Below are 13,421 nucleotides of genomic sequence, written 5' to 3'. Positions count from 1 at the left end.
CAAAGCAAATTAAATAATAGATAAATTGGAAAAATTGAAAAGGTAAATTAAAAAGTTGTTTAAATTAGAATGTTCTATTTGAATCATGAATAATGTCCCTATTAGATTCTAAAAGAAGGCATTTTTAAATATATTTAAAACATCAAAGAAAGCCAGCGATCCTCCAAGCGCTTGTAAAATCCAGACTTATTCAAAAGGAGAACACAGATACATAAAACATGATCCACAGTCTGGAAACTGTCATACACGTTTCGGCAATGTATGCCTTAATCATAGACATGCTATCCCACTGTGGAGTAGGTATTTATATACATCAAACATCATTAGTAAATTCTTACATGCTGTGGATCTTAAAGTGACAAACCCCATATTCAATACAGACACGTTGGGCATAGGGTCAATATACAGATACTATGTATAAACCATTGAATCAATTAGTAAATAGTTTTAATGAAACCTAAGCGTATACCATATTGATAGTAAACCTGGATATACAGGGAGTGCAGAATTATTAGGCAAGTTGTATTTTTGAGGATTGATTTTATTATTGAACAACAACCATGTTCTCAATGAACCCAAAAAACTCATTAATATCAAAGCTGAATAGTTTTTGAAGTAGTTTTTAGTTTGTTTTTAGTTATAGCTATTTTAGGGGGATATCTGTGTGTGCAGGTGACTATTATTGTGCATAATTATTAGGCAACTTAACAAAAAACAAATATATACCCATTTCAATTATTTATTTTTACCAGTGAAACCAATATAACATCTCAACATTCACAAATATACATTTCTGACATTCAAAAACAAAACAAAAACAAATCAGTGACCAATATAGCCACCTTTCTTTGCAAGGACACGCAAAAGCCTGCCATCCATGGATTCTGTCAGTGTTTTGATCTGTTCACCATCAACATTGCGTGCAGCAGCAACCACAGCCTCCCAGACACTGTTCAGAGAGGTGTACTGTTTTCCCTCCTTGTAAATCTCACATTTGATGATGGACCACAGGTTCTCAATGGGGTTCAGATCAGGTGAACAAGGAGGCCATGTCATTAGATTTTCTTCTTTTATACCCTTTCTTGCCAGCCACGCTGTGGAGTACTTGGACGCGTGTGATGGAGCATTGTCCTGCATGAAAATCATGTTTCTCTTGAAGGATGCAGACTTCTTCCTGTACCACTGCTTGAAGAAGGTGTCTTCCAGAAACTGGCAGTAGGACTGGGAGTTGAGCTTGACTCCATCCTCAACCCGAAAAGGCCCCACAAGCTCATCTTTGATGATACCAGCCCAAACCAGTACTCCACCTCCACCTTGCTGGCGTCTGAGTCGGACTGGAGCTCTCTGCCCTTTACCAATCCAGCCACGGGCCCATCCATCTGGCCCATCAAGACTCACTCTCATTTCATCAGTCCATAAAACCTTAGAAAAATCAGTCTTGAGATATTTCTTGGCCCAGTCTTGATGTTTCAGCTTGTGTGTCTTGTTCAGTGGTGGTCGTCTTTCAGCCTTTCTTACCTTGGCCATGTCTCTGAGTATTGCACACCTTGTGTTTTTGGGCACTCCAGTGATGTTGCAGCTCTGAAATATGGCCAAACTGGTGGCATCTTGGCAGCTGCACGCTTGACTTTTCTCAGTTCATGGGCAGTTATTTTGCGCCTTGGTTTTTCCACACGCTTCTTGCGACCCTGTTGACTATTTTGAATGAAACGCTTGATTGTTCGATGATCACGCTTCAGAAGCTTTGCAATTTTAAGAGTGCTGCATCCCTCTGCAAGATATCTCACTATTTTTGACTTTTCTGAGCCTGTCAAGTCCTTCTTTTGACCCATTTTGCCAAAGGAAAGGAAGTTGCCTAATAATTATGCACACCTGATATAGGGTGTTGATGTCATTAGACCACACCCCTTCTCATTACAGAGATGCACATCACCTAATATGCTTAATTGGTAGTAGGCTTTCGAGCCTATACAGCTTGGAGTAAGACAACATGCATAAAGAGGATGATGTGGTCAAAATACTCATTTGCCTAATAATTCTGCACTCCCTGTAGTAATATTAATTTTAAAAAAGTGTACTCAATTACATAAATAGCAGCTTTTAATCTATTACATGAAGTTTAAATTATTAACTGACTACTCCATACTACAATCACTACTACAAAGGGTTCCCTACTTGATTTTGCCTTCTTTTTATGAATGGTAACTACATCGATCAGTACAGCTAAGAACTGGAAATACATTACGTCTTTTTTCCAAAAATGTATAATATCACCATCTATGTTGAACCCATAGGGTCTCCTAGTACCCACTCAATCACCTGCCATTTGAAATGGAAAACCTCCTGATTGTGTTTGGTAATGAAATGTCTTGCCAGATCAGAGCATTCAACACCCTGTTCAATATTATTGAGATGTTCTAATTCTTGTGTGTGCCTCCCTAGAAGTGCAACCCACGTATTACAGCCCATAATGAGTGCACTCTACCAGGTACACCACAAAAGTGGTATGGCAATTGGTACAGCATGTCAATTCCTAAACCTTTTGTGTAGTTCTAGACTAAAAACTCCTAGTTATTCTTCTATGACTGCAGTCTATGCATTTGTTAAAATGGCATTGGTAGAGGCCTTTAAATTCTAGCCAGCTATTCCTATAAGCTACCGTTTTTGGCCATGTTTACATAGTTGCCCCATGCTGATAATTAATTATTGGCAGCTGAAAAGGATGATTTTTTTCCTTTTTACCAGTTAACATCTCCCTGCAGTTTACATAGTACTTTTTTTTCAATTTGTGCTTCTTAAATATTGGCAGTGGTTTACTGTTATCAGCTCTCACTGAAATCAATGGGATCTGCTAAATTATATTTTGCACCACAGTTACACTGCAAAATTATGATTGTTTTACATCTACCCAGGACTTGCATCTCCCTAAAAGCACAAAGATGGGGCAAAATATATTTTAAATATATATATATTAAAAACACTGTGGTGTTTGCTCTGATCCCTTTGTACAATGTCAAATGCATAAATATGTGTCCTAATGAGTATTAAACATTCTGAATGCCATTTGTATATGGTCATAATCAGTATACTGAACATGTTTGCTTCTGCACAAATTTTGCTAAATTGTGACAAATTACAAAACATATCCACTCTGGGGCACTGTAGATTTGCGTGGGTAAAAAAAAAAAAGTCTAGCACAGGAGTGTGAAATTGCCCAGGATCAAAGGATATAAACATATTTTACTTAGCCTTTTTGGGTACAAAGTCCCCTAAATCAGCTCACATTAACCTTTTTTTGAAATAAAAATTTGGTTTGGTTCTTGATGATGATTAAGAATTCTAGAATTTTGCAGACATTTTTATTGACATCCTTTATATATTTGTTTTATCTTTGTTTAAATCTCAGACTTTTTCTTTTCTAGAAAAATGAATCTGATAATTCCAAGCCAAAAAATAGTTCATCTTCAACAAAGTCCTTTAGTGCATTTATTGACCCAAGACTTCTTCAGTTCTCACCACCAACGAGTCCTACTGGTTCCTGTGAGTAACAAAGTGACTTTCTAGCCAATAGTTATTTTCAATTTTAATTTGTATTAAATAATACTAAAAATGTGTTTGTTTGTAAGCATTAACTTGACAGTGTATATGAAGAATAATGCTTCTCAATAACTTCAGATAAGTTTATAACTTTGATCCATGATATATCTATATGTATTATGTTTCCTTCTATCTTTTAAATGAAAACGGAATTAAGCTAGTATATTAAATTAATTCATTTCATAAATGAAAATGATACAATATTGCAATATATATGAAATCTTTATTTTGATTGCTTTTGCTTTAAACATTATGCTTGTTTCATGCCCTTTGGAAAGGCAATAAGTCAAATTCTGTAACCTATGTATACTTCACAATGTTGTAAATTACCTGAAACAGCTACATACTTTGCAGTAGGGATGCACATTTGTGAAAAAGAACCATATTTGGCATTTGTAGTGCAGAGAATCACATAAATGTTCATCCCTTCTTTGCAGAGATCAATTAGAACAGTAAACAAATGTATTTAAAGCTAACTATAATTGACTAAGGGGGATAAGATATAACATAGATCCTCAATGGTTTTCAACTAGTTTGTTAGCACAATGTGCAGAGTTTTGCAAATCATTAATAAAGTTTTAAATGATTTAAAAAAAAAATCTATGTAGAACTTTTGCAATTCAGTTCTTAATTGCTGTTATATACTATGGATCTACTAACATTTACCTTTATTATGCCTTTAATGGTAATTCTTCTTGATTTAGCTTGTGGAATAAAAGCAGAGCCCTTTCGACGAGAAAATGCAAGAAAAGGATCTGTTGTCAATGTTAATCCTACAAATATCCGACCTCAGAGTGACAGCCCAGAAATTCGAAAATATAAAAAGAAATTTAATTCAGAGATTCTTTGTGGTGCTCTCTGGGGTGAGTCTCATGTCCTTCCTCAAGCATCTTTATAATATGTGCTCCCTACACTTAAAGGGACACTATCATAGAGAAAGCATGAAGTATAAAAGCAGACAATCACCAAAAGACTAGTGGAATATTCATAGCTTTGATACTCTGTATACGCCTTGCTGCGTGATTTTAATCAACTGAATCTTTATAAGTTCTTAGAGTCTTACTATGACAAATTAAAGGGACAGTCTACTTCAGATTTTTTATTGTTTAAAAACATAGATAATCCCTTTATTACTTATTCCCCAGTTTTGCATAACCAACACGTTTTATTAAAGGGACACAAAACCCAATTTTGTTCTTTCATGATTCAGATAGAGCATGTAATTTTAAGCAACTTTCTAATTTACTCCTTTTATAAATTTGTCTTCGTTCTCTTGCTATCTTTATCTGACAAAGCAGGAATCTAAAGCTTAAAGGGACATGAAACCCAAAATTTTTATTTCATGATTCAGATAGAAGATACAATTTTAAACAATTTTTTAATTTACTTCTATTTTCTAATTTGTTTCATTCGCTTGGTATCATTTGTTGAAGGAGCAGCAATGCACTAATAGTTTCTAACTGAACACATGGGTGAGCCAATCACAATCGATATATATATATATATATGCAGCCACCAATCAACAGCTAGAAACTAGATAAAGCTTTCAGCAAAGGATAACAAGAGAATGAAGCAAATTAAATATTAGAAATAATTTGGAAAGTTGTTTAAAAAAGTATTCTCTATCTGAATCATGAAAGAACATTTTTGGGTTTCATGTCCCTTTAAAAGCCGGCCCATTTTTGGTTCAGTACCTGGGTAGCACTTTCTGATTGATGGCTAAGTAATCTACATAGCAAGCTAATGGAAGAAAAAGATAATGATTGGAAAAGTTTTTCTGAGATTTAGCAAGATTTAGTACTACTGAAAACAAATAATGTTGTGATGAGTATTTTTTGTTTTTGTTTGTTTTTTAATTTAATTTTTATTGGATGAGACTTTGATCCTGAAATTTAGAATTTAGGCTTTAATCAAGCAAACACATTTAACAGGGGAAACTGAAGATCTGTGCCTCAATGAACAAAGAACTCTGTGCACACGTTCTGAGGCACCAGTTCCAACTAAGCATGTGCAAGATTCACAGGATATATATATATATATATATATATATATATATATTTTGTGATTGGTTGATGGCTGTCACATGATGCAGGGGGAGGAAAAGTAGAACTAACTTTGAAATTTGTTTGAAAAAAACCTACTATTCATTTTAAATTCAGACTAAGTGCTATAACATTGTATTGTTATTATGCATTTATTAATTATGCAATTAAATACTGTATTTAATGTCCTTTAAGACAAATAAAATGGCCTTGTTCCAAAATATTCTATTGCATGAAATCTGGGCTCCCCTTTCTCAGCTGCAACCACCTTAACAGCCTACAGTATGGCACATTCAAACTGTTTAAGAGCCAGCATATCCCCCTTTTTCTTATACTTTCTTTTCCCGCTTTCTTCTTGTTTCCTCTCAGCGTTCCACTCGTGCTTCTTTCTGCTCTCAGCATATGCATATCTGAGTCCCTTCTTGCCTTCAATATACTATTCCTTCTCTGTATATATGCTACACATCAGGGTTATACCTTTATTATTTTCCCCTACCTAGTATGTCCATCTAGCTTCCTTTTATTACATTTTTGCACAGTAATAATGATTAATGATTGATTAATAATAACCCATACCAATAATTTGATCTATCCATGAGTCTCTCAGGAAGGCACATTAAAGTAAACAAGACCTGTCTACAGTATGTCAGTCCTTACTTTGTGAATTAGATAATGTAGTACTATGTTTGCAACATCATTTTCTACTCTAGACTACCAAAATTATTGTTCTATTTCTAGCCACTGTTTTTCTTTTGTCACACAAACTTGTGAATAAAAATTTGTAAATAAAAAAAAATATTAAAAGGACAGAAAACATATTGAGATTTTTTTATATAAAATGTTTAGTTAAAGAGACATTGAACACTATATAAAAGATTAGTCTGAGAATAACATGTAGATGTATTTTTTAAAGTTTCATTAGCTGTTTAAATATTGACACAATAAATGTAAAGTTTTAATATCTATAAAACAATGGAAGCTGCCATGTTGTAACTTTATCTTCTCTGCTGTTGCCAATTAGGGACAGTTATAAATAGGTCACTAGAGTGTGCAGCCAATGGCTGTGTGGAATATAACAGTGTTCTGCACTTCCATTTCTAACAGGAACTGAAAAGCTCACAATTTCATAATGGAATTACAGGAAAAGGGGAAAAATAAATAATGAAAGTATATTGCAGACTTTGTTTTATATATATGATTTATTGCTTTATATTACCATGTCAAAGTGTTTAAAGTAAAGGTAAACTTTGGTGAATGAAAGCCCATTTTTTAAAACTACTATTAAAAACAGGGGCACTTTCATTCATCAAAGTTTACAAAGCAGCCGTTTTGTTAAAAAAAAATATCTTTTTTTCTTTTCACAGCTAGAGCAGCTTCCCCCACACGTAGATCCTCTATTCACACGTCAGCAATGACAAATCCTGCTTCCTCCAATCACAGCATGGCCTCAGGCAATGACTACCCTGGGGGGAAAGCTGTGATTGGAGGAAGCCGGATTAGTCATTGCTGACGTATGAATAGAGGATCTCTATGTGGGGGAAGCTTCTCTGGCTGTGAAAAGAAAAAAAGGTCATTTTTTCAACAAAACAGCTGCTTTGTAAACTTTGATGAATGAAAGTGTCCCTGTTTTTAATAGTATTTTTTTAAAAACGGGCTTTCATTCATCAAAGTTTACCTTCACTTTAATGTCTCTTTTTAAGTGTATTGAAACAGATTTTCTATATACTTTCATGATTTATTTTGCACCTTTCTACTGTAATTTAATTTTGGAAATAGAGGAAATAATGTATTAAGCATTTTATTTGCAGTCAATTAAACCAAGCAGTATGCGGTAGGAAGAGTGCTAGTAAATCTGTGGTAGCCCATAGGTAGAGTGCCACCCCTGCCCTAGATATTAAAGACAGTGTACTTTAATATTTTCCCCTCTAAACTGTTCCCAATGATCCATTTTACCTACTGGAGTGTGTTAAATTATTTACAATTAGGTGATTTATCTTTATTTTGCTATTTGAAATAGCTGATTTTGTCTGTTATATGCACTCCTATACTAAAAATATCTGTACTTAAGTACAGTACAACAACAAAAACAAGAAAGTTTAGATTAAATTAGCCTCCTAGTGGGGTATGTGACAGAGAGGTACTAAAATGTAAATTTGCCATTCTTCTCTCTAAGTATTGGCCTTTGAGTAAACAGTATTAAAAAAATAAGGAAAACTATGTGTAAATAATTAAACATATATGATAGAAGCCTATTTTCCCTGAAAGCTCAGCCCTTTGTATTGAGCTGTGGCTTCAATAAACAGAAACAGCTATTTAATATACAAAAATAAACCTAAATGGACAATTCCCCATAAATTTTAAACTCTGCAGCTGGCATAACAAGTCATTGTAAGCACATTAAGGGGAAACCAATTTTACAGTACTCTGTCCCTTTTGATGCTCACTGGATCAAAAAGGATAACTTTAAAAACTGTATTGGTTTAACCATTTACAAGCATGAAAACACAACGTTTCATTCAGGACAAGAACATCTGTTAGAAAACAAACAAATATACTGTAAATTGCTTTAGAGACAACAAACATAATTGTTCTCATTAATCTCCCTTTAAGATTTAACAAGCTTAGACAGTAAACTTCTTATAGTAATTCTGGCCTTGAATATGCAATTGTGTATGTTTTGTGTGGTACTGATGTAATAATATAGCTTTTTCTGCTAATTTATAAATAATGTTTATTTATATTTCTAGGTGTCAATTTGCTGGTGGGAACAGAGCATGGTCTTTGGTTACTGGATAGAAGTGGGCAAGGTCGGGTGTATTCACTGATTACCAGAAGGCGTTTTTATCAAATGGATGTTCTAGAAGGTCTGAATCTCTTAATCACCATTTCAGGTAAGTCATGAGATCATCAGTATGTTACAGCATTTTACCTAGAAGTTTTCTAAAAATAGAAGTACAATTCCTACTTTAAGGGAACAGTTTACCCCACTCTCCCCTTTAATTTGTGATTAATTTTGTCTGTTGGAATGTATTAAATAGTCTATTAAAAGCTCATTTACCTTTATATCAGTATTTGAAATAGCTGTTTTTGCATGTGGTAATCCCAACCTATACTGAAAGTTTCTATACTTAATTATAGGCTACAGAAAAGCTGTGTGAACATAGCCAGCAAAATAAATTACACTCCCAGTGGGCAGTATGAGAGATTAACAATAACATTTTAATTTTCAATAGTTCTCTCTGGGCTTTGGTATAAGACAGAGATAATATAAACAAGCATGTGTGTGTACAAAAAGTGATAAAATAAGGAGATCTGATTTCCCTGCAAGCTCAATCCATTTTGATGGGCTGCGGTTTCCACAAACAAAATCAGCTTTTTTATACACAAAAATAAACATAAATAAGTAATTTATCATACATTTTATGATCTGCAGCTGGTATAATAAGTCATCAGAAATACATGTAGGGAAAAACTATTTTACAGTACATTGTCCCTTTAAGGTAATCAATGGTTTTAATTAAATATGCTTTATGAAAGTAGCTTTCTCTCCTTTTCTGTGTCCTTTGTATATATACATTCTTGTTGTTACACTCTGTATAGCATTTCATGCTTAATTTGTAGAAAAGCATGAACCTAATAATTTTATGTCCAAAAGGTATCAACTTTGTTTAAAATGTGAAGAACACGTCAAATTTAGTAATTGCCAAAACTAAGCCATTATTTAATCTTTTATTCCCTTAAGGAAAATGTTTATTCCACATTTTGCATCTCACACATGTTAATGAGGAATTTTCAAGGCAAATATTCTAATTGCACTCTAATGCACTAGATCAGTTGATTCAAGAGTCATCTGAATAAGCTTTGTTGTGTTCTTTGACAGCTCATTGTCAGCTGGGTGCAAAGTCAAATAATGCTCATCACCGAAGGCAAAGAGTAGATCTCTTTTACTGCATAAAGAGTTGAACAGACAAAGGGCCCCATTTAACAATGCATGGATGGACAAGATTCACTTTTATGAACCTATCCACCCGGCATTGCAGCCAGTGGACAACAGTACATTGCCCGCATTTAACAGTGCACAATCAGCTGCTTTTGCAATTCCGCCCCCTGCTCACTCGAGGCCAATGGCGCACAAGCAGTGTCCGGCGTGATTTTAATCTGCCAGCTAAAAGTGGGTGTACAAGCAGTGGCGGCTTGTGGGTTATTCAAATGGGGGTTCACGGACCAGTTATGTAAAATGACAACATGCTATATGCACCAACAGTTTTAACCTCTTAAATACCAGAAAGCTGCTACATTCTGGCAGCTAAGGGACACTATGATGAAATCACTGAAGGTGACAATGAAGGGAAATCTAGGTTTCTTCATGCATTTCTAGCTCCATTTAGCTGCTAACTTTCTACTCCATCAAGTGAATGCTCATTTGTGCTGGATGGCAGCATAAGGAACCATGTGCAACAAAGGAATTATGGGTAATGTTATTTATGTGTACCCTTACCTGTTAAAGTGTCCACACGCCACGCCACACACCAAATTCCAACTTGCCCAAAATGAGCTCCTCACAGCTCAAAGGCTTTCTCCACAATGAGATTTTACGCCGTTGAGGTGCAGAAGCTTTGTTAAGCGTCATCACGTGACTGAAGTGATGATGTCATGTATCCGGACTGATAGCACCACCACTGCTCACTCGCACTGTCGCACAGGCTGATCTGTATGATTAAGACTCTATAGGGATGGGTTGGAGGCTGGGAGCAGGCATGTGCGGTTAAATAAAAAAAAAAAAAAGTTACAAAAATGATTTTTTTTCTTTTTTAAAAAAAAGAGTTTGGCTTTTACTTTTTTGTGGGTAGAAATTGGGGTAGAAATTAAATATAATTTTCCAATAGGGTGCTATTGGAAAAATTATATTTTATTCAGATTTTTTTTTCATTTGGGCTGGGGGTTCACGTGCTGCTGTTCGCATATGGAGGAGCCTCCACTGTGTACAAGTTAGGAAGCAGTGGTCTGAGGACCATTACTTCTTAACTATCGGCTGCAGTCTCACTCATGCAAGTCTGTACCGAAGGCGCTCCAAATTTGCATACGCAGCTTGATAAATGGAGCCCAAAAAGTCTATTGTATACACTGCACAGTCTCTGAATGGAGTCTGGGGTGTGACCCAAAGATTAAAGTTCAAAATTACTGGAAAAAATAAACAAAACTATCAAAAATAAAAAGAATTAAACCTAATCTAATACCCCTATAAAAATACCCCCCCAAAATAAAAACACCCCCTAATCTAACAATAAACTAACAATAGCAGTATGTAGGGCATTGCCCTAAGTTAAACAGCTTTTACCTAAAAAAATGGCAAAGTACCCCTAAAAGTAATATAAATGGGGTACCTTGCATTCAATCTTCAGTGTGCGGCAGCGACTGCATGAAGAAGAACCTCCACGCCGGTCCTGCTCCGCGGTCACCGGTCCTGCTTCGCTATCACCGGTCCTGCTCTGCGGTCACCTCCATTCCGCGCCACCTTCACTCTAAATGAAGATAGAAGATGTCACCGCCCATATAAGAAGACCTTCACCGCTGGACTTCAGGAACTGTTAGTACCTATTTCGGGGTAAGACTTAGGTGGGTTATTTTTTTGTTTTGTTTGGGTGGGGATTTTTTATTTTTTTAATGGGCAGCAAAAGAGCTGATTGCCCTTTGAAGGGCAATACCCATACAAATGCCCCTTTAGGGGCAATGGGTAGCTTAGGTTTTTTTAGACTTAGGTTTTTGGTTTTGGGGGAGTTGTGTAGGTGGGGTTACTTTAAGGGGATAATTAGTACTTTATTTAGGTTAAAGGAGCTGATCGCTTTAGGGCAATGCCCTACAAAAGGCCCTTTTAATGGCTATTGGTGGTTTAGTGTTAGTGGGGGTTGTTTAGATTAGGGTTTTTTTTTTATTTTAATGGACATCAAAAGAGCTGATTGCCCTTTTAAGTGCAATGCCCATACAAATGCCCCTTTAGGGGCAATGGGTATCTTAGGTTTTTTAGACTTAGTTTTTCTTATTTTGGGGGGTTGGTTGGGTGGGGGTTTAACTGTTACGGGATACTTTGTAATTTTTTTAGGTAAAAGAGCTGTTTAACTTACGGCAATGCCCTACAAAAAGCCATTTTAACCCTTTAAGGACACAGCTTTCAGTTTGCTCAATTGTTTTATGACGGAAAAATTCCGTCATATGTCCTTAAGAGGTTAAGGGCTATTTGTAGTTTAGTGTTAGGGGGTGTTTTTATTTTTTATAGGGGTTTTATAGTTTAGGTTTAAAACATTTTATTTTGGATAATTACGTTTATTTTTTTCTGTAATTTTAGATTTTGTTATTTTTTGAAATTGTGGTTTTTTTTGTAATGTTAGATATTTTTTTAAAATTTTTGTAATATTAGTTTTTTTAAATTTAATCTTAAATATTGTAAAATAATTGGGGTTAATTTATGTGGTTTTAGGTTAGGGGGCTTAATGATTAGATTGATTTTTTTGCGTTGTGGGGGTTTGGCGGTTTATTGGTTAATATTGTAATTAGGTAGTGGGCGTTGTGGAGGTTTTTGTGGTTTAGGCGTTAATAGTGTAATTAGGTAGTTTGTGTTGTGGAGGTTTGGCGGTTTAAGGGTTAATATTTTAATTTGCGAATTAGGGGTTAAGTATTGTATTATTTGAGTTAGGTGTTTGCCAATATTTCTTGCAGGCGGCTATTTTTTTATGTTAATAATTTGTGCGGCCAGTTAGGGTTTTTTTTGTTAATACTTTGTGTGGGCGGTTAGGGTTTTTGTGTTAACACTTCGTGCATATGGTTAGGTGTTTTTTTGCTAATACTTTGTGCGGGCAGTTCAGTTTTTTTTTGTTAATACTTTGTGCGGGCAGTTCAGTTTTTTTTTTGTTAATACTTTGTGCGGCCAATTAGGTTTTCTTTTGTTAATACTTTGTGTGGGCGGTTAGGTTTTTTTTTGTTAACACTTTTTGCGGGCAGTTCGTTTTTTTGTTAATACTTCGTGCAGGAGTTTATTGGGTTTTTTTGTTAATACTTGCGGGCGGTTAGGTTTTTTATTATTTTGTGCTGTCAGTTAGAGGTTTTTTTGTTAATACTTTGTGCGGGCGGCTACGTGTTTTTTTGTTAATACTTCATCCAGCCGTTTGTTTGTTTTTTGTTAATACTTCGTTTTCTGCAGTTAGTTTTTTTTGTTAATATTTTGTGCGGGCGGTTAGGTTTTTTGGTTAAATGCTTAGTTTGGCTGCGTGCCCAGCCTACATTCTTTTGGCTGTGTGAGCAACTGATAACCACGACAGACACGTTACAAACGCAATTATAGTATAGATTCCCCAGTTTTGCATAACCAACACTGTTATAGAAATATGTTATATTTATTCATAAATACATATTTCTATATACTGTATATATTCTGGTATTTTGATACAATACATATCATACCTATATAAATAGATGATTTATATATAGGTAAAGATATATACAGATATATATAGGAATATCTATTTCAAAATACATAGAACATATTCTGCTATGTGCAGCACATTGGAATGTGAAATATTTACAGTAAATACACAGTATAACACTTTATTAAAAATGAATATTGCATAAATATGATTTTTCATGTTCATATCTATATAACTGTAAAAGAGCTCCAATATAAATATATATATATATATATATATATATATGCACACAAATGTATTTATGTGTATATATATATATATATATATATATATATATATATGTCTGTAAATACATAAATGCACA

General features: G+C 34.7%; 1 protein-coding gene across 1 annotated transcript in view; it reads left to right on the top strand.

The window, feature by feature from the left end:
• Nucleotides 1–13,421, top strand: part of NRK (Nik related kinase) — a 575,538-nt gene that overhangs the window by 420,669 nt on the left and 141,448 nt on the right. The window contains exons 24-26 of the mRNA XM_053699167.1: nucleotides 3,423–3,540; nucleotides 4,302–4,460; nucleotides 8,387–8,530. Of these exons, the coding sequence (XP_053555142.1) occupies nucleotides 3,423–3,540; nucleotides 4,302–4,460; nucleotides 8,387–8,530 (421 nt within the window). The remainder of the gene's footprint in view (nucleotides 1–3,422; nucleotides 3,541–4,301; nucleotides 4,461–8,386; nucleotides 8,531–13,421) is intronic.

The sequence above is a fragment of the Bombina bombina genome, chromosome 1 (genome assembly GCF_027579735.1).
Source record: "Bombina bombina isolate aBomBom1 chromosome 1, aBomBom1.pri, whole genome shotgun sequence".
In the NCBI taxonomy this organism is placed as follows: domain Eukaryota; kingdom Metazoa; phylum Chordata; class Amphibia; order Anura; family Bombinatoridae; genus Bombina; species Bombina bombina.
This window is presented reverse-complemented; position numbering and strand designations above follow the sequence as displayed.